We start from the raw sequence: 21,739 nt of genomic DNA on the forward strand, positions 1-21,739 counted from the left end.
GTCTAGAAAGAAACAAAGTTCTCATGTAATCAACTTGTACATTGTTCATATATTTATATTTCATGACTTAGAGCTTACAAATTAATACAGTATTTAATCAGTGTTTTGTAAATATGCCGAGCCATAAAGCGGACATACTGTCCTAAATTCTTCCAGCAACTTTAAAAATCTGGCCTTTAAAATTAAAGCCCTAAGTGCCCTTCTTTTGTCAGCTTTACCTGAAAGCTGAAGTCCTGTTCAGTCCTGTTTGGCTCCCACTGACCCTTTCCTATCTATGACAGATATACTTCTACTGATAAACACAAACTTTTGTCCTCACTCTGCAACAGAATGGGGTTGTTGGCTGACCCACAAGACCCAATGAAAAGCAGAAGAGAGTGGGGAGAAAAGGACTGGCATAGACAAGAGCAGACTTCTGTGTATACCTTTGAAGTCCATCTTCTCTAACCATATGGGATGGGGAGAGGCAAGAAGGGAGCCTTAAACAGCACTGATGGTCTTTCTCCTGGAATGGTGCACATACATTCTACCCAGTTTTCAGGAGCCTTCTGCATCTTTACCTGCCCTGTCTCCAAGACTATAACTGTGTTGTAGGAGTTGCTTTTCAACATATTTGAGATCAGGATTCAGTTATTTCTAAACTGAATGTTCAAGCCAGCTGCTTTTGTCTTCTCTGAAGTTTTTGCTTGCAAACAACAGGACTAGAAAATGTGATACTGAAAAACACAAGATTCATCAGATTATTCCAGCTTCCACCCTATATCTAGAAGGGGAAAGTCAAAAGGGCCAGATTCCAGGATAAAGGTAAAGGAGGACTTTTCTTAAAGTCTTCAAATCTGTATGGAAAGGAGAAAAAAATGAGGCTTTTATGGATCAGAGTTTTCATGGATAGAGGCTGTCAAGATTCAGGAATAAAATTAGTGAAGGCTGCTGAAGATGTTCTACTTTGTATCATTGGGTTATACACCAGAACCTGAAACCACTCATTAGATTCAGGTAAAACCCCTAAGATTACATTTAAAGTATGGACGTATAACTTCAGCAGTGATATAAAAAAAGAACTGTAGCCCAGTATTAAAAGGCTTCTTTTGCTTTATATTTCTTCTGCTTGCTCATACCAGTCAAAGTCCCAATCCCAGTATAGAAATATCTTCACAACAGTCACTAACAACTGTATTGGCAATGATAACAAAGAAAATGGAGCAAATAAGTACAAAAACTGAATTATACTCTCACATAAAAACACAGAATAGGAAAAAAATATACATTTGATGTTCATTAGAGATTACCAAATTCATTACAAAATATGAAAAAAGACATTAAATAAAGCAAGAACTTGCCCCAACATGCCAAACCTCAGGCCTGAAAGGCATGAAAAAAAATTACAAGCAAATCGAGTATAACTAAAACATATGAACTCATGTAGTGAAATTGAGACATCAATCTGATTCTGAAATTATGTATAAACGATTTCCCAGTCAAAAAATGAATGTAGTCAGTAGGGTTCTTAAGATAAAGCAGAAATATAATAATTAAGAATAATCAGGTGAACTGAAGTCTCTTTAAAACACGAGAGAAAAAAATGAACATTTTTGATGTTTGAATTATGTCGGATTTCATATTTCCCATGACAAGATTAACAATCCAAACAATAACAGACTTATGTGAGCAAATTAAAAAATGCCTAGAAACACAAGCTCAACTATAAAGGATGAACGAGATCTGTTCTCATTCAGCCTGAGGAAAACAAAAACAGAATAGGTTTAAACTCACAAATTTTAGTAACAAAATTTAAAATATTATTTTAACTACTTCATATCTAAATGCTTTAGTTCATGTTTGAAGAGCTTGTAATAATGGCTTTATTAAGCAAGCCTTGAAACCATCACTAAATATTCCTCTGGAAGTAACCAAAAAAACATTTAAAGAGCGATACATAATCTTACCTTGTAAAATAGAAGAATAAAGTTGATGGCAAATGCAACAAATAGAGCAAGAAACCTTAAGTTATAAAAATTTCTTGCCAAGTAGTGCTGAAATAAAAAATAAAAAATTAAAGGTGGACTGTAGCTAATATCAAGAAAAGAAAATTAGGCAGCAAGGTTTCTAAGAAGATAAATACATAATTGTGTTGCCTTCATATACCAGTTATAATGAGCAAGGGCATTTCTTGGCAGCCTATTCTCCCATTTCATGGTAAGCGGGATCAAAAATAATGGGCTTAAAATTGCAACAGGGAAGACTGATCTAGAATATTAAGGAAAACTTGCTAGAAGGAAATCTGGAAAAGAAATGCTAGAACACTGGAATAAACTACTTGAGATGGTTTCATAGAGTTCATCATTTGATGTTTTTAAGAACAAAGAAAAATCTTATAGAAAATAGAATTAGAGATTCTAGAAGTTGGATTATGGAAAATAGGGAGCTCCTAACAGGGAGCTCTAGAAATTAATCTGTCCTGTTAGACCAAGGAGAAATTACACACACAAACACTCTATTTATATAACTCTATGAAGTATTACAAAAATCACAAAAGACTGAATACAGCCAGTCATTTGAAAACTCATGTCAATGTTCCTTTTATGATGACATTTCTCCTTTCAATATCAAATAAGCATTCTGTATTACAGAAATAAAAACTCAATGACTAAAGAATTTAAGAAGAACTTACAAGCATTTTTGTTTGATAAATTTCCAAAGCCTTGAAGAAGTTAGCCATAACAGCCTCTGGTTTCTCAATTTTTTGTCCATGCCTTCGCTTCTTTTTCTTCATTTTTCCCTCTTCTAGCTGCTCAGATTGTACTTCCTTTGCTTTATCTTGTTTCTCACCATCTTCCATGCTAGAAGAAACATTGTCTAAACAAAAATACCTAGCCAAACTTCTGTATTGTAAATGCATTCATTTAGAAGGGATTCTAATTCAGAAAGTTTGGCTTTGAAAATTAGTTTTGACACTGGGAGAAAAATGATTGTAAGTAAAAGACTTGAGGTAGACAGTAAACCTGGAGTAAAAAAAAGTGACCTTAGCTTCAAACAATATGCAAGAATAGAGTTGTTGAGGGGAGATGAAAAGGATAAGAAGCCAAAAACCAGGCAGAAGTTACTGTGCCATGCATGCAGTGGATGTTTGCCAAAACCAGCAATGTACATATATGCTCAATACAAGCAACATAAAATTTCTAAGAGTTCACATGTACTTTCTTGAACCTGGGGCTGAAGAAGAGAAATAAAGCTTTTGGGATTTGTACACGGTATTATAACTGAATCACAGTATCATGAAATGAATTAATTTCAGTCAAGACAATCACTGCTGTTAGAGGTGAATGAGTATTAACAAGGAAGTTTGTTTCAGAGGGTCGCACCTTACAAGGCATGTAGAAGATGACAATCATTCCTTCTGCACCACTGAAACACCCTTATGAAAATTAAGTATAAAGACTGTATGTAGTAATAGGGGAATTCAGTTACTAAACTAAAAAAAGCTGAATTTGCATATATGTAAAAAGACTGTTGAGGCATCGAGGTGGTTGAAAGTTTAAGGCATGAGGATAACAAAATACCGTATGTGGTTCACTTTATCACAGTACTACTGCAGTAGGAATCATATGATGGGTGTCTAAGAATGTGTTTATCTTCTACCAAAAAAGTCCCTGTTGCAGTCTCAGAAATGTAAGCCGTTTAAACTCAAATTTGTAAACTGAATGCAATTTGAATAAATTGCAAAAGTACTTGAGAGGAGAATTAAGCATGGCAGACAAGTGAAGACAACAGGGAACAGGAAAAGTAAGTCAAATAAAATAACAGAGGTACAAAGAGATCATGCTTATGGAAAAGAAGAGGTGAAAAAGCCTATTAAGAAAATGAGTTGCACAGGAGATTTTGGGCAAATTCCTAGATATTTATAAACTGCTTCACTGAAGCACTGTTGAATATGCTACTAGTGTCTAAATCGGGAGATCAAAATCAGTCAACACAGAAAAAAGCCCAGCAGTGATATAATGTAACAAAATTTTTAAAAGGGGTCATTTGACCAGTCTAAATATTAACCAACTAAATAGTACATTGTAATATGGTCTAGATAAAACAACAGTTTCTGAAACTGCTTATTTTGAAGTTAGATTCTTATACTGAGTAACACTCATCAACAGGTTCTTTGGATACACAGTACCAAAAAAACCACAGAAGAGTGTAAGTGCACTTTTTAATTACTGGAAGTCCTCTAAACAATGAATGTGCTTAACATCCGTGCAGGGATTGAAGAGAGAGACAAATCGTATCAAAACGGTTCTGGTACAATAAAATGCAAGAAGGGAACTTTTAAAGTGAAGAAGTATGTTAGACACAGCCTGAAAGGTAACGGAGAGGAAATGGAAATATACTGAACCATCACAGGTAGTGTTAATGGCATACTTTAATGAAGTAACAGAAAAAAAACACAAAAAACCCCATTTAAATGCACACATATGTAAGCATACATATATGTGTCCACATTTTTGTCCATGTAAGATATACATATATGCACATATACATGTATGCATACATACACACATACAAACATATATATACAGAGAAAAAAAAAAAAGGATACTTTTCAGACAAGCTATACAAAGTGTATTTGGTCCTAAAATATTGACTCCAATGGCACACTTAAAAGAATTAACTTTGGCAGGTAAGAGGAGAAAGATAAATGATGCTGAGTGAAGCATTTTAAACATGAAGCAAAATAGCAAACAAAGAAAAAAATGATGTATGGTTTTGAATATGTAAGAATTTCTAGGAGATCTTTTGCATGTGTCTGCAAGTATTTTAAGGGTGCTCATCAGGCTGCAAGCCTACAATGTGGCTACAGGTCCGGAAAGACAGCATGCCCCTTAAAAGCGGGATGCTGCTAAAGCTAGGTAAGCATTTTAAGTGTTGTTTATAAGGCTGTCATATATAGGATGACTAGACAAAGGAATGTATCAGCTGTCAAGTTCACAACTTGAGAACAGATAAAAAAGTAATAATAAAAATTATTGGGTTAGTCAAATCTTGTGTTTCAATGATCACCTACTGTTGTCTGAAAATTATAGTGGGCAGTAGGGAAAGTGTAAATAGCAGTAATGACAAGTCGCAGAGTTTTCAAGCCTGATGCTCATTTTTAAAGGTAGTTATGGGAATTTTTAAAGAGACAGTGGCCACAGATTTATATCACAGAATCATCTAGGTTGGAAAAGACCTTGAAGATCATCCAGTCCAACCATTAACCTAACATTGGCAGTTCCCATCTACACCATATCCCTCAGCGCTATGTCAACCCTACTCTTAAACACCTCCAGGGATGGGGACTCCACCACCTCCCTGGGCAGCCCATTCCAACACCTAACAACCTGTTCTGTAAAGAAATGCTTCCTAATATCTAGTCTAAACCTTCTCTGGTGCAACTTGAGGCCATTCCCTCTTGTCCTATCGCTTGTTACTTGGTTCAAGAGACTCATCCCCAGCTCTCTGCAGAACTGTCAAGGGCCACAAAAATCAGATTGCCATTTTGTTTGACCACTGAGATGGTCTGCCACCTCTTGGGGACTGTGCTGCTTTTCAAAATACTGATGAGACAAAGTGTACATAGAGTCCTCTGAATACTGAGCATTGCTTGGATTCTTCCTGGCCAAATTATCTAGCATTAGGAAGTAGCAAGGAATTAAACAGGAGCTGTGCAAAAACAACTTACTCAGCCTTCTCAGCTTCTGCCTTTCTTTCTGTTTCAGCTTCTTTTGCAATCTCAGATATCTGCAAAAAGTATTTTAATTGTCAAAATGGAGCCATTCAAATAAAATTTTGGTAACTTTAGTTACTGTTTTCTAAGAAACAAATAAAATAATTACCACACTATATATTTTATACCACTTTGCACTTTTAATGTGTTATATTTTTAAAAACAGCTCAGACTAGATTTTAACAGTGAAAACTGCAGAATTCAGTATTTTCCATATAGTGTTATCAATATTCTTCAGCCTTTTTCAGTATAGTGTTATCAATACTGTAACTAGCCCAGTTGACTGAACAACTTAAAAGTAATTATACATGGTTATCAGACAGATTATGTGACCAGTTAAGGATGAAAGTAACTACATCCAGATCATACCCCAATACAAAAGTCACTCAGAAAGACTCAGTGAAGTTATTGGTTATGTGGAAAATGAGCATCAGTTTGTGTCCAAATATGAAACGAGGAATCAATGATATGCTGTGATATCAATGATAGCATCAAAAATCTGAAAAGATCAGATATTACAAAACCCAATTACTTTGTCAAGATCAACTGATGCAATTGAAAATAGACAAATATTTAAACAACTTCTACTTATACAATGCTTTCTTCAAGCTATTTCTCTTAGGTGGGTTGATGGTTCATTAAAACTTTACTGGCACACCTCACAACCATCTAAGTATGTGCTTACAACATTCCCTTAAGATGAGGAAAAAACAATATACAATTTTACAGATGGCTAACTGTAGCAAAGAAGCTGAGGCCTGGATTTCAAACACCTTTAGGCTCAGTGTTGCAAGACCAAACTAAACTCATTTCAAATACAGTTTGAGTATCTAAGCTTCACTGGAAGTTAAAGAGATGCAGGCTCCAAAGTCCTAGATTCACAAAGGAATCTAAAGTGTCTAAATTTGTTACCATTCACTTTAACAAAAACCTATCTTAATGCTTTACCCTCTTCTGTATTCTCTCTAAGTGCTTAGACACCGATTGTCTATTGGTGTATTTTCCTACATTTCTGGTTAATACATAAATACAGTTATCTAAACTTATTCCCCACTACTCAGCTGGATGCCTCTCTCTCACACATAAGTAGTGAAAGAATTGATAAAAGAATTTACTAAATCAATCTTGCCTTTCTTATCACACCTCTTATCTGCAGAACCTCATCAAGTACACATGATGGAAGGAACCTCATCTAGTACATGTGATGGACGCATGTGTATCTCTTCCACAAAGAGTTTCCTCTAAGATCTCAAGCTGGTGGAAGGCAATTCAGTGATCATTTAATGACACCTAGTTCTTCTAAGGGGTAGGGTTGGGGAAGAATTAATAAATCCCTGTCCATCCTTTACATCCCTCTATCATATGCTCTCTCATTTGTCTCCTTTCCTGGCTGAAGAATTTACTTAATCTACTTAATTCTATACACAAGATTTGTTCCATATTGAGTTTTGATAACTTTTTGACCCTTACTGAACCTTTTTCAGTTTTATCACATTCTTTTTGAAATGCGGAATCCTGGTCTTCAAGAGACAGATTTGTTTTCAAGGAGCATAGAAATATTCTGGAGGTTTCCTCTCTCTATTCCTTTTTGAACAATTCAAAATTTCAGCTTGCTTTTTTCATGTGTGTTGATTGACATTTTAACTGAACTGATACTTCTGTACAATTCTATTATATTCCCAAGATTTCATACCCAAGCAGTAACAATGAGCTCAAAATCCAACATTTTGCATGTAAAATTATAACTTTTCTTCCCATATATATAATTTCACAGATTTTTTATCTGCTATTTCAAGGGAACTTTGCAGTTAGCTCTTGATTTTACTGCTATGAATAACAGATTTATCAGCAAACTCTGTTATCTCACTACTCACTTCTCTTATTTACGAACCCGCATGGCTCTCAGCACAGATTCCTGTGGAACTTCACAGTAAAAACTACGTCCTAACAATCTTCATCATATACAATTCCATAGGTTATTTTGCAGTTTTTCTGGCTATATGGTAATGTTGACCTTATCACTACACAACTGCTTTTCCAGTATATAGAGGCAAATTTCTGTTTCTATCCATTTGTGTGAGTTTTATTTTTGTAAATGCTTAAGAAAAACAGTGACTTCCCAAAGTGAATTTTTGATTCTTACATTGCCGTTTCTTCTTTGAGCTCTACTTAATAGTTATATCCAGTGCTCTAACTGGATTACTTGAGCTGTTCATATACACAACGTGAATAGCAATTTCTGTAATATAGAATTAGTGTAAACATTATTTTGGTAACTTTCACTAGATAACGTATTAAAAGTAAAAGCTGGATAAATTGCATAGGTGACTTTGCAGTAATGACTCAAAGTATCTCCATAAATTACTGAGCATTTTTATCAATAGTTACAAACAAATCCAAGAAAAATATATAAATCAAAGTAAAGCAAATTCTAAAATATTTAGTCAGATCTGAAGGAAAATATTTACTTCAACTATTGTTGAAGAAAAATCCAAAATATTTACTCAGATCTGCTAAAATAGTATTTATAAATACCAACCACATTACATTTATGCTAAATAAGACAGGATTTTAAAAGACTGTCATTTTCAAGTGCACACATAAAAATGAATTAATCAATAAATAAGAAAAATAAATGAAAAATATAGTTTGACCTAGACAATAAACAAATCTTGGAGAAAAACATACAAATGAAGAGGAAATAATGAACTAAGAAGTTGTACAATGGAGGTTTATCTTGAAAATATCTGGAAAGTATACCATAAAAGGTAGATTAATAATGAGAGGAAAGATATCTTTGAATAACAAGTAGAAACAGATCTGAAGTATAGAGTGAAACATAATGACTTCCCAAATATGACAAGTGCATTTGGGTTTTTACATTTACTTCAATCCATTTTTAAACAGAATGATAAATTATATTTAGGTCAGCTGAGTGGAACAAAATATATTGTTTATAAAACAGAATAAAAGCAAAGAATGATTATATGATAAACTTAAAGTAACAATAAATTCAGGCAAAATTATTTCAAATACTAGGAAAAAAGGATATTTTATTGTATGTGATCAGTAGAGTATGTAGAAGAAAGATGATAATGATAAGGCATCATTATGGAGAAAGCAAATTGTAAAAGTAATTGAAATATACTGTGAAAAAATGGGGTACACAGAATAAACAAGACTGTAAACCATTTAAAGCAAGAACTGCCTAGAAAGCTGCTAGCAATTTTTGTTTTGAATAAAGTCCAAATGAACAATAACAACAATTTACTGCAGTGAAAGCTAAACTACACTGGGCTGAATTGTTCTGCCACATAAACAATCCTGTTTGTTTTTAAGAGTACAGATTATAAATAATGTTCTCATTGAGAATATTCATTAATCATTTAACTGGCAAATAATTAATTTACTAATAGAAAACTCAGTAATATTATTATTATTTTCTGCAAAGAAACACAAAATGTCTTTAACATACCTGTAATCCTTTTTTCTTCCGAACTGTGTTTTCCAAAGATGACTGGATATCTGTACCAAGGATTTCTGCAATATCTCCAAGTCCAGCATCATGACCATGTTTTGAGCCACCTTCTTTCTTTGTATGAATGCCAAAAATGTCTGAGATTATGTCAGTTTCTCCCTTTTCACCCTTCACAAACTGCACAAGTTCAGCTCTGATGCCATGCTCAGTGCCTTCAGCTTTTTCTGCTTCCATAACATCATCATGGATTCCAAACTGTGTTGGGTCAGGCATGTCCCCTAATATTTTAGTAACTTTAATGTTTTTGGCTCCTTCAACCAGGCCACCCCCAAATACAGTGCTCCAAAGAATCTGGAAAATTCCCCACACTATGGTGAAGAACAGTTGGAACATCCCTACAAATAGGATCCAGAAAAAGGAGAAAAACACTTTCACCATCTCTTTTACTGTCATCTTTCTCACTTTCCTGTATTGTTTTCTTAGGTTCTTCACAGTGACCATTTTAAAAAAGTTGGCAACATTCTTTTTCACTGCAACACAGGCCATTGCAAAAGCTGAAGCAGATTCCAGGGACTTTTCTTCTTCCTCATCATCTCCAATATCCACTACATAACAAGGCTCTGCCTCTTCCTCATCCTCAGGCCTCTCAGATGAATCCGTTTCAGAGATCTGGGATGCTAACTGCATTTCAAAGATCGTGTCTTCACAGAAATTCACAAAGAGTTCCATTTTTTCTTGCTCCCCACCTTCATTTACAACATCAAATATGAACTGCCTTTTGGATTCCTTCACCTGCGGCTTCTCCCACTGCATTCTACTAGATTCACTGATTTCAAAGTAAACTCTTTCTATTTTCTTTGCTCCACCCATTATTTCAATACGGCCAAGGTATGGTTCAAAGTAATTAAGAACACTTTCCGCAGGTTCAAGTAAGCTCTGAAGGCGTGAATCATTAGGCATGTGCTCTGAAAGGTTTGTTAGCAATACTGCTACATTAAATCCAATGTCTTTGGCTGGTTCATGGAATCTTTCCACAAAATCAACATAGTTAAACATATCATTTTCATCAGCTTCTGCACAGGACAGCAGGAATTCAATCTCTGACTGTATGTATTGTTTTTGAGCCTCCATTGATTTCTGGAATTCCTTCTTTGAAATGATGCCTTTACCATCTGGGTCATGCTCTTTGAAAGCATCTGAGTTAGTCAGATCTTTTAACTTGAGGAACATGTCAAAGAACTTCAAAATCATTTCTACATTGCTAGATGATTCTACAAGCGTGTCTACCATTTGTTTTCCAATAGTTCCATTTACAACGTTACCTAAAACAGGAAGTTATTTGGCATCACTACATTTTAAAAAAATAAATTTCATATTCATGCTGAGAACAGAACAAAAATGTTCTTAAATCTTTGTAATTTTTCTTTCAACATGCTTTTCTGTAGCAGCCTTCTTTTTCATGACTAGGTATATTCCAGAATAATCATCAAATAAATATGGAAAAGGTTTTTTTCCTGGCATTACATAAAGGCAATTAAAAAACAGCTTAGAAATATTAGCGTAATTATCATACTTTACATTATGAAACTGAGATAATCATATCTGACCATAAAGAAAAACAGGTCCAACCTTCAAGCAGTGACAAGAGCATCACTACCATATCCTTTAGCAGATCTAGCAGTTCTTTAAGCAATTCAATCTGAGCAGAGTCCTGTAAAAAAAATGGAGTATAAGGTTGGGGTTTTTTTGTATTTATCTGGAAAACTAAATATACTTGGAAAAAAACTATACAGGATGGTCATCTAAATGTGGTTCACATTCTTCAGCAACATTTCATCGTCATTTTATTATGATTACTATCAGAAGTCTTATATAATACGAGGGTAACTTACTAGAGCAGAGATATTAATTCTATAAAGATAAGCTTTAATAAAGCATTAAGGAGTACCAAAGTGCAGATAAGGGACAGCAGAAACTCACAAAACTGGTTACTCCATAGATCGGTGTAATGCATTGCCACTCAAACAGAGCTAGAACTGTTTAGTTTAACTACAGAAAATGTTGAGTCTAACATGGATTTGTGACCTAAAAACTGTTAAGTATTCTCAAAATTCAGATATACTTCTGTAGGGTGGGAAGAAATCTTATGAGTAAGTCAGAGGGTAGCAGACACGCTGCCTAAGAGTGAGGAAATGACTCTCTGCACTGTTGCATTCAGTGCCTAGAGGCTTGAGTGTATGTGTACATTAAGCAGAAGTTGCAAAAGAACACAGAAGCCTGAAACTGTGAAGAGACATGGGATTCCACAATGCCCTGCACAGTGAAATGAACATGGCCTCTTGCCCTCCTGCTCAGTGCCTGTGATGAATTAACTGGACAAGTTGACTGACTGTCACATTTCCTCCCTCTTTGAATCTTTCCCAGCTTTTCTATTGCCCTACTTAGCTGCAGCCTGGGAACCATGCTTTCAATGATGCTTCTGTTCTGACAGATCATCAGGTTTTGGCACCAGGGAGGAAGGGATCAAATTGCCACCTTCGTTATCAGAAAGGTATAATTGAGTTGGAAGCAGTGAGTTTGATATTAGAAAAGGTGAGTGCACAGTGATGATTAATGATAAAAGGAGTGATATGAAGCTGCTAGTCCTGAAATTCAGTCTTGGACCTCTAAATTACAATAGGCCCATGCACAACCAATGAGTATCAGCACACTCTACAACTTTCATCATTCACATGACTGTAATTTATAAACATATGGAAAGAAGGATTACTTGACTACTGAAAATACCTGTGAAAGTTTCATCTGCATATTGGCAAAGACATGAAGAAAGCCAACAACTGCATCCCACAGCCTACTATGAGCCAAACTCTGTTGATTACCTATGCAAGGGCCCTAAAAAAATTAAGAAAAACACATTTTTTATTTATATAAAATAATATAAAACAAAACAAATAAACCAATTTGCTTTCCTAAGATTTCTCCCTGAAAAAATAAAAAAAGAAACTTCACGCTTCCATGAAGCTACATGAGAAGGGTTCCCAAGATCTCTTTGGTATCTAGTGCATAAATACTAGGTCACATCATGTTAAATATGCAGACATTTACATGTTTTAGTATTAACTTTACACTGGGCCAGTGATTCCATGTAACTTTATCAAAATTAGGAAAAATAAAACCAAAGTATTTACAAATTTATGATCAGGCCATGTACTCATAGAACTTCACTGTTAGTACCTTGAAAAAAACATATTGTTTACCTGGATATATTCTGTAAGGGAATTGAATATCTGTTTGGTGACAGCCAAAGCTTTAGAGAAGTTACGTTGTCCTGATTCATCAATGAAATCCTTTCCTGAATAGTACCAATAGAAGTCACTGATTGATTCCTAAGAAAGAAACAATGCTATATTTTATAATTTTGGATTCTGCATGCAATATTTACTGCCTGCATTTGCATCACCAAAAGTTGAATCATCAGGAAATGAAATCTAGTATTTCTGTGTCAGTCTATTTCTCATGACAATAATCTTTTGCATTTTTATCTAACTATGCTCTCTGCAGAAGTGAACAATGAAATAAATTAACAAACATCTGGTTTTACACAGAATTCTGAAAGTCATCTATTTTAAAAGGAAAGAAGAGATTAAATAAATTAAGTCATTCTCAATCAAAAATTCTTTATTTTAGATATCCCTGAAGAAAGCATTTTCACATTTGATTCCATTAAAATGTGAATTTGTAAAATTGAAGGAAAGGCAAATATGTTATTCTTCATTTTCCTGTTTTTTCCTCACCTGAAGACGCAAGAGATAGTCAACTGTACTAATAATAATATTCACTGTTGTGGTGTTGCCCATCTGAGTACGTAGGTAATTTTGAAAATCTGAAATAAGAAGTTATTTGTACTTCATTAGCATATATAGGAATAAAAAATACAAGGTTATTTTCATATTTTCATGGAGAAATGGAGAATACATTCTTTTTAAGTACCTTGTTGGGTACAGATGCTCACGTGGTAGAAATTGAACTACAGTAGATCACAATGTAATTACAACTGAAGAATTGTTATCCACATGACTTGCAATAGGCTTTACTATTAACAATTGGCATAAAAACTAAAATTACATTAAGACTTAAAAATTCAAATTGAACTCTGCAATTCAGATTGTTGGCATGCCAGATTCACCTCAGAAAACTAAATGAATTAGAAGAAAAAAACCATTAGAATTGGTTCTATTCAACTCTGTTTAAGAACAGACTCCTCACATACTTTCCCCCAAATTAATTCAGTTCACTTACCATTGTTATGCCCTTCACAGAGTAGTTGTAAAAATCTGAATAGATCTCGAGTAAATTCATCATGCTGCAACACTTTTTCACCTTTAAAATATATAAATACAATGATTATGTGACAACTGTTATGATTAAATATGCAGAACACATAATTTTACAGCAACTTTTAAAACTGGAATTCTAATAAAAACCAGTATTATAAAAGCGTTAAAGCAATTTAAAAGAAACAGACTGATAACAATGAAAAGAAAAACTGAGACAGAAAAAGCAAAGCCAAAATATTTAGCACTTCAATGCATCCATGGTTAAAAAAAAATAAAAGAAAGCAACAAGATATATATCTAATAAGTGGTTAGTCATAACTAAAATCATGCCTTAAATATGAATGACACTTCTTTAATAAGCGTCAAACTGTTTATCCAAGCTGAGCACACAACCTGCTGCAGACCATAAAGCTAAACCTAAAATATCTGGGAAGATGCAAGGAAAGATTTCTTTCTGTATTTGCAACACATTTTTGCAACAATAGTATCAAAAACTGTAAACCCAAACCTACCACGCTCACGAACGATGACTGTGGATCAAAGAAAAATAACAAGAATACAGGATAAGAATATTGGAAGTTACAATGTTTTTCTTAAAAAAATATTGCTAAAGATTTTGTAAATATAAAGCATATTCAGAACTCAAAGCCTAGAATTACTTTTTAGTAAGTTTATCAACAGAAACCTCAAGCACAGTAAATAACAGTTCTAGTTAAAGAAGGAAACACAAATGTTTTAAGCACTACTGGAATCAATTTCATTCTACTTACGAGTTCCTTCTTCAGTAACCATTCCCAGGCCTTCTGCTTTATTTTGTCTCTCAAACGCATTCAAGTCAAGAACACTTACATTGGGAAAAAAAAACAAACAAACAAAACACACACAAAAAAAGAGGAAAAAGTACTATAGTACACAATGGAAAATTATTTTCTTCTAGGAAATCTCTGGACACTTCCAACTACTAGTCTTGCCCCACTGTGACATGCACTGCCTCATATTTTATTTAATATGAATATTAAATAAAAGAGCTTGGGATGAAAGTAAGGGTCCAGTGTCCGTTTCTGAAAAGAAATGAGCCTCAGCTCAGGTCTTACCACTTACATAACTTCACTTCCAGTAACATCATTCACGGCTTAATGTATAAATGAAAAGCGGAAAAGGAACCTGAAATATTCCTCTTTATATTGACTTAAACCTGTCTGCCAAAAGGACATTACTGCAGTTATTTCTCAGTCACACTATTTTCCATGAAATTTTCACTATTATTTCTATTATATTGTTACTGTATACATTATACATTATTATGTTATTTAGAAGATGTATGGAATCTCTGGTTCCATATTCAGAATGACATAATTGGAGAATCCATATCTTCCGCGGTCAAAATACACTAGCATCTTAATATTTTTTTTGCTAACTTGGCATAGGCCAGCATGTGAAATAGCAATGATAATTCTTCTCACCACTCAGAATACTTTCATTCAAACAGTCCAAATATAATTCTATGATTATCTGTTTTTTTTCAATTAAACAGCAATGCAGTCACATATTCTACTATCTAATGACATCATTAAAACCAAAAGCATTTTTTAAAGCATCATTTTCATTCTCTTGTCAGTGTTCAAGTCATTTCATGAAAACCTTTTTAAATGAAGTTCTGAATGATACACATACAGAATTGGTTATATCATTGCTGCAGGTCCTGTTTGAGCAAGTCCTTGCCAAATTGTTCTACATAAATGGAAAAATTACAAGATAGATGTTATTTAATTAGGCTGCAACTACTCAGCGATAATTTCTGCAGTGCAGGTCACCATTCCTTCCACATTTTTTCCTGTCTTCATACAGCTTCTCCACTTCTAATTCCCAGTCTACTCCTTCAGAACACTTCTGTTGCTTTAAAAGGCTAAGAATAGGAAGTTGTCTACTGTAAGAGTAATCAGAAACACTAGCAGTTTTCCACTTTCTTTATGGGAGTCCTTTACCGTAACTAATTTGAACTTCTCATTTATCAAGCTAATGGACTACTTTAGTCTCACTGGCCACATGCCATCTCTAACAAAGCTGATAGGTATGCAGAGGTTTCAGATGAAGAGACAGAGATTATGTAATTCATCAGAGATGTACAGAAACTGAAAGCTCCGTAAAATTCCACTGGCCTGTATCTCCCTCAGTGATGGCTTTTCTCCGTCCTTAGAACCATCCAGACAGAAAACTTGAGGTATCTGGGACCAGTAAAGGAGCCATTACATTTTACTTTTCTGCCTCTCTGAACTAAGCCTTCAAAGGCATACACAGTCTTTGCTTTATTTTCTCCTTTGGAAGAATACTCTAAAAGACTGACATACTGTTCCTCTGATTCACACAGATTTTCCACAGAAGTTCTACAGTCTGTGACTCCTGTAATTGAAATCTTACAAAATCCACCAACCACTTACAAAAGCCACCAACCTGAATAAAACTGGAAGTATAATAATACAATTTATGCTTTTTACCTGCAGGACTGCATCAAGCCAGAGAGACTTTGGAAAAATCCAGCATCCTTTTTCTCCTTCAGGTAGTCTAGCATTTTCTAGTGGGTATGCATTTTTTGGGAAAAAAAAAAAAAAAAATCTATATTAACATTATATGAATTAACAATGTCCTGATTTACCATTCAACATGCAAATCACTGGCAAGCAATAATATCATTATCATTGTACCAAAAAATACCCTGATATTTCTTCACTGTTTAGCTTAAAATTAAATGCACTAAAATAAAAGCATGACAGCACACTATAATTCTCAGAATTAATTGCCTCCTTTATACAAGCAAGACTCATGGTAGTTCGAAAAGCTTTACCTGTTGAACTATGGTATTCCCACCATTTAGAATAGCAATACCAAGTTTTAGTGTTTCAACAACCATGGGTCCTGTATGACCTGTCAAAACAAGGGTACAGTCATTAAAACTTGCAGAACTATTCAATCAGAAAAGCAGTCTGGAAATTTTGCCTATTATAGTTGTAGTTGACATTTATTTTGTTTCCTTATATACCACATATGTATCATAGGTATAATGACATAATACACTGTATATCACATCAGGAGAGATGCTGGAGCCGAGTAAGGCAGCCTGATCTGCTCCCCATGTAACAATCCGCACAACTAAGAAAAGGTGACGGGTGATAGTGGTAGGGGACTCCTTTCTGAGAGGTTCAGAGGCACCCATCTGTTGACCTGATGCACTCAGGAGAGGTGTGCTGCTTACCAGGGGCTCGTATCAGGGGTGTCACCGAGAGACTACCGAGCCTCATACAGGCCACTGACTATTATCTGCTGCTGTTGTTCCACGTGACACCATTGATACAGCCAGGAGCAGTCTAAGGAGTATCAAGAAAGATTACAGATCCCTGGGAGTGGCAGTAAGCGACTCTGGAGTGCAGGCAGTTTTTTCATTGATCCTCCCAGTCAAAGGGAAGGGATTTGAAAGGGCCAGTTGAATCTGGCAGATCAACAATTGATTACGGTACTGATGCCACAGCCAGGGGTTCAGCTACTTAGACCATGGAACTCGCTTTGAGAAACCTGGTCTACTGAGGGCTGATGGGGTCCATCTGTCAGAGAAGGGGAAGAGCATCTTTGGACACAGGCTTGCCAAGCTGGTGAAGAGGGCTTTAAAGTAAAGTTGCTGAGGGAGGAGAACCTCAATCCATCCCACTCCTATCAGTTTGATGCCAGTCCCACCAATAGATGCCCAGAGCCTGGAGAGGGGTCACCAGTCAGCAGGAGAGCACCCAAAGAGCAGCACAAAGGAATTCCAGGCAGTACATCAGCTTCATCCATGGGCCCAACTTAAATGCCTCTATGTAAACGCATGTAGACTGAAAATAAAAAAGAGGAGCTAGAGATGTGGTCATCATTACTGGCATCATGGAGACCTGTTGAGATGGCTCCTATGACTGGAGTGTTGGAATGGAAAGAAACAGGCTCTTTAGGAAGGACAGGAGATGAGAAGGGAGTGTTGCCCTCTATGTCAATGACCAGCTGGAGTGCATGGAGCTCTGCCTGGGGATGGATGAGGAGCTGGCCAAGAGTTTATGGGTCAGGATTAAAGGGAAGGCAGGGACAGGAGACATTATAGTGGGGGTCTGCTACGGGCCACCCAACCAGGAAGACTGAGCAGATGAGGCCCTCTATAGTTAGAGAGGAGCAGCCTCATGTTCACATATCTGATATCCCTCCGATATCTGTTGGAGGGACAACACAGCAGGGCATAAGCAATCGATGAGGTTCCTGGAATGCACTGATAGTAACTTCCTTCTGCAAGCGATAGAGGAGTCAATGAAGAGAGGTGGTGTGCTGGACCTTGTTCTCACCAACAAGGAGGGGCTGGTGGGGAATGTGAAGCTCAAGGGCAGCCTTGGCTGCAGTGACCATGAAATGATGGAGTTCAAGATCCTTAGGGCAGCGAGGAGGGTGCACAGCAAGCTGGCTACCCTGGAATTCAGGAGAGCAGAGTTTGGCCTCTTCAGGGATCTTCTTGGTAGAGTACCATGGGATAAAGCCCTGGAGGGAAGAGGGGCACAAGGAGGCTGGTTGGTGTTCAAGAATCACCTCCAAGCTCAGGAGTGATGCATCCCGACAAAGAGGAAGTCAGGTAAGAACACTAGGAGGCCTGCATGGATGAACAAGTTGCTCCTGGACAAATTCAAAACACAAAAAGGAAGTCTACAGAGGGTGGAAGCAAGGACAGGTAGCCTGAGAGGAATACAGAGAAACTGAGCAGACAGGTATCAGGTTAGGATAGATAGATAGATAGAATTAAATCTGGCCAGGGACGTCAAGGGCAATAAAAAAAAAAGCTTCTATAGGTATGTCGGTGATAAAAGGAAGGCTATGGAAACTGTGAACCCTCTCCAGAAGGATACAGGAGACTTGGTCAGCCGGGATATGGAGAAAGCCCAGGTACTCAATGACTTTTTTGCCTCAGTCTTCACCAGCAGGTGTCCCAGCCACACCACCCAAGATGCAGAAGGCAAAGGTAGGGACTGGGAGAATGAAGAACTGCCCACTGTAGGAGATGATCAGGTTAGGAACCATCTAAGGAACCTGAAGGTGCACAAGTCCGTGGGACCTGAAGAGATGCATCTGTGGCTCTTGAGAGATCTGGTGGATGAAGTGGCTAAGCCACTATCCGTCATATCTGAAAAGTTGTGGCTCTCTGGTCAAGTTCCTGCTGACTGGAAAAGGGGTAACTGTTTTTCAAAAGGGAAAAAAAGAAGACCCAGGGAACTACAGGTCAGCCAGTCTCACCTCTGTGCCTGACAAGATCATTCCTCCTGGAAACTGCTACAGCACATAGAAAATAAGGAGGTGACTGGTGACAGCCAACATGGATTCACTAAGGGTAAATCATGCCTGATGACTTTGGTGGCCTTATACAACAGGGTTACAACATTTGTGGATAAGGGAAGAGCAACTGATGTCATCTACCTGGACTTGCGCAAAGCTTTTGACACTGTCCTGCATGACATCCTTGTCTCTAAACTGGAGAGACATAGATCTGATGGATGGACCACTCAGTGGATAAGGAATTGACTGGGTGGTCGCACTCAAAGAGTTGTGGTCAACGGCTCAATGTCCAAGTGGAGACCAGTGAGGAGTGGTGTTCCTCAAGGGTCAGTATTGGGACCAGCACTGTTTAACATCTTTGTGGGTGACATGGACAGCGGGATTGAGTGCACCCTCAGCAAGTTTGCCAATGACACCAAGCTGTGTGGTGCAGTTGACACACTGGAGGGAAGGGATGTGCCATCCAGAGGGACCTGGACAAGGCTGAAGAGGTGGGCCCATGCAAACCTCATCAAGTTCAACAAGGTCAAGTGCAAGGTCCTGCACATGGGTCAGGGAAATCCCAAGCACAGATACAGGCTGGGGGATGAGTAGATTGAGAGCAGCCCTGCGGAGAAGGACTTGGGTGTATTGGTGGATGGCAAACTGACTATGAGCCAGCAATATGCGCTCACAGAACAGAAGGCCAACCGTATCCTGGGCTGTATGGCCAGCAGGTCGAGGGTGGTGATCCTTCCCCTCTAGTCTGTTCTCATGGGACCCCACCTGCAGTGCAGTGTCCAGCTCTGGGGCCCCCAACATAAGAAGGACACGGACCTGCTTGAGCAGGTCCAGAGGAGGCCACGAAGATAACTGGGGGACCGGAGCACCTCCATTATGAGGACAGGCTGAGACAGTTGGGGTGGTTCAGCCTGGAGAAGAGAAGGCTCCAGGGAGACCTTATAGCGGCCTTCCAGTACTTAAAGGGGGCTACAGGAAAGCTAGAGAGGGACTCTGCATCAGGGAGTGTAGTGATAGCACAAGGGGTAACAGTTTTAAACTGGAAGAGGGTAGATTTAGATTAGACATAAGGAAGAAATTCTTTACGGTGAGGGTGGTGAGGCACTGGCACAGGTTGCCCAGAGAAGCTGTGGCTGCCCCCTCCCTGAAAGTGTTCAAGGCCAGGTTGGATGGGGCTTTGAGCAACCTGGGCTAGTGGAAGGTGTCCCTGCCCATGGCAGGGGGTTTGGAACTAGATGAGATCTTTAAGGTCCCTTCTAACCCAAACTAGTCTATGATTATATAATATATGCATAGCATTATACCTATGATATGTTTATCATGTATACTTTTACTACTCCACAGAACATTACCTTTGCTTGCACTAATCATCTGAAGAACCATCTCAGCAGCTCCACGATCATGTAAGCGAGCTTGCTGATAGAGAGTTCTCTGTTTTTCCATTTCTTTTTCCTGGGTTTGGGAACAAAAACGAGAATAGGATACAGACTGGAACTGATTCAGGAAAAATAGGAAGATGAGAAATCTGAAGTTGTTGAAGGTCATCAGCCTCCATAATCCATGAGTTTTTTGATTTCAAAACTTCAGATCACAACATCTTTCCTTTATATGAATAACCTCGGAAACCAGCTCAAAAACCACTGTGTTATTCTTGCATTTATTCTAGTGGACATATTTAAAATACTTGCACATTAGGCAATGAGTAAGAAATGTTATTTAAAGTCTCACCTCAAATGTCTTTTCTTTTTCTTCTTCTTCCTCTTCTTCTTCTTCCTGACAGCTCTTTTTATGTTAGAAACAAATCACAAGATTTTGCTTATTATGAAACATAATGCCTATTTTTACTATAGTATTTCTACAAAAATGATGAAAGAAATTTTTTTAAGCAATAATCAAAAGGCATTAAGAAGATTTTAAACCCCTGTAATTGTAAATATTTGTGCTCATCCACACTAGGAAGCTCATATACCCTAATGTATGAGTACTTCAGGGCATTCGTCCAACTACATATACACCCTGTAACTACAGGCTTATACAGCTTATAACTACATGCTATGTGTTCTTGTGTCATATCTCTATTTATATCCATAATATTTATCTTCACAGTGAAACTCTCCTCGTGTGTTGGCTGTAATCAATATGTTACAAAAACTGACTGTCAACTTATTTTTGACAGACTTCAAATATTAACTCCAAAATAATTACCGAAAGAATAAAGATAATTAACATGTTAAAACTGTTCATGAGTTAATCCTGTATAAAACAAAGTGCCAAGTGGTGTCAACAGGATTGCACCCACTGGAATTTTATCGTATTATTTTAATATAAGAAATTTCTCATTATACATATAACTCTGAACAGTATTTTGCTTCATTAAAAATATAGAAATTACTGGTATCAAGCAGTCCAAATAAGAAACAGAAGGAAAAGGTTTAAAATCCATCTGAAAGGAATGGGAAGTACCTGAGTGGAGTGAGGAATGGAGCTTGAAATGATATACTTACCTTTGCCATCATGGCGGAATAGGCAATATATAAAGGATCATCTTCTAGTTTGCTATAAAGAGTAAAAAATATTTAAAATTATTTTACAATGTAGTAATAAAAAGATGTCATATTCCTACTAACATTTAAATATAATTTTTATGAAAGGGTTTTTTATTAAAGTAGACATGTCTATTTGAAATGCTATTAAACTTGAAAATCATATTATAAATGTATTTTCTTATCTCAAACCAAGTCTCTAACTTTTTAATTAAATAATTTAGAGGTATATTTGGACATTCAACTTAGTCATGTTGGATAAGCAAGGGTCACTGGCTGTTGCAGGTGCAAA

General features: G+C 36.7%; 1 protein-coding gene across 1 annotated transcript in view; it reads right to left on the reverse strand.

Moving 5' to 3' along the window:
* RYR3 (ryanodine receptor 3) overlaps positions 1 to 21,739 on the reverse strand; it is a 265,038-nt gene that overhangs the window by 24,604 nt on the left and 218,695 nt on the right. The window contains exons 77-92 of the mRNA XM_074868153.1: positions 21,409 to 21,460; positions 20,633 to 20,686; positions 20,257 to 20,356; positions 16,413 to 16,492; positions 16,066 to 16,142; positions 14,341 to 14,414; positions 14,083 to 14,100; positions 13,533 to 13,613; positions 13,028 to 13,116; positions 12,491 to 12,619; positions 12,021 to 12,125; positions 10,863 to 10,944; positions 9,231 to 10,555; positions 5,711 to 5,769; positions 2,672 to 2,840; positions 1,947 to 2,033 (exon numbers count right to left, since the gene is read on the reverse strand). Of these exons, the coding sequence (XP_074724254.1) occupies positions 1,947 to 2,033; positions 2,672 to 2,840; positions 5,711 to 5,769; positions 9,231 to 10,555; positions 10,863 to 10,944; positions 12,021 to 12,125; positions 12,491 to 12,619; positions 13,028 to 13,116; positions 13,533 to 13,613; positions 14,083 to 14,100; positions 14,341 to 14,414; positions 16,066 to 16,142; positions 16,413 to 16,492; positions 20,257 to 20,356; positions 20,633 to 20,686; positions 21,409 to 21,460 (2,581 nt within the window). The remainder of the gene's footprint in view (positions 1 to 1,946; positions 2,034 to 2,671; positions 2,841 to 5,710; positions 5,770 to 9,230; positions 10,556 to 10,862; positions 10,945 to 12,020; positions 12,126 to 12,490; positions 12,620 to 13,027; positions 13,117 to 13,532; positions 13,614 to 14,082; positions 14,101 to 14,340; positions 14,415 to 16,065; positions 16,143 to 16,412; positions 16,493 to 20,256; positions 20,357 to 20,632; positions 20,687 to 21,408; positions 21,461 to 21,739) is intronic.

Source organism: Strix uralensis, chromosome 4, assembly GCF_047716275.1.
Source record: "Strix uralensis isolate ZFMK-TIS-50842 chromosome 4, bStrUra1, whole genome shotgun sequence".
Taxonomy (NCBI): domain Eukaryota; kingdom Metazoa; phylum Chordata; class Aves; order Strigiformes; family Strigidae; genus Strix; species Strix uralensis.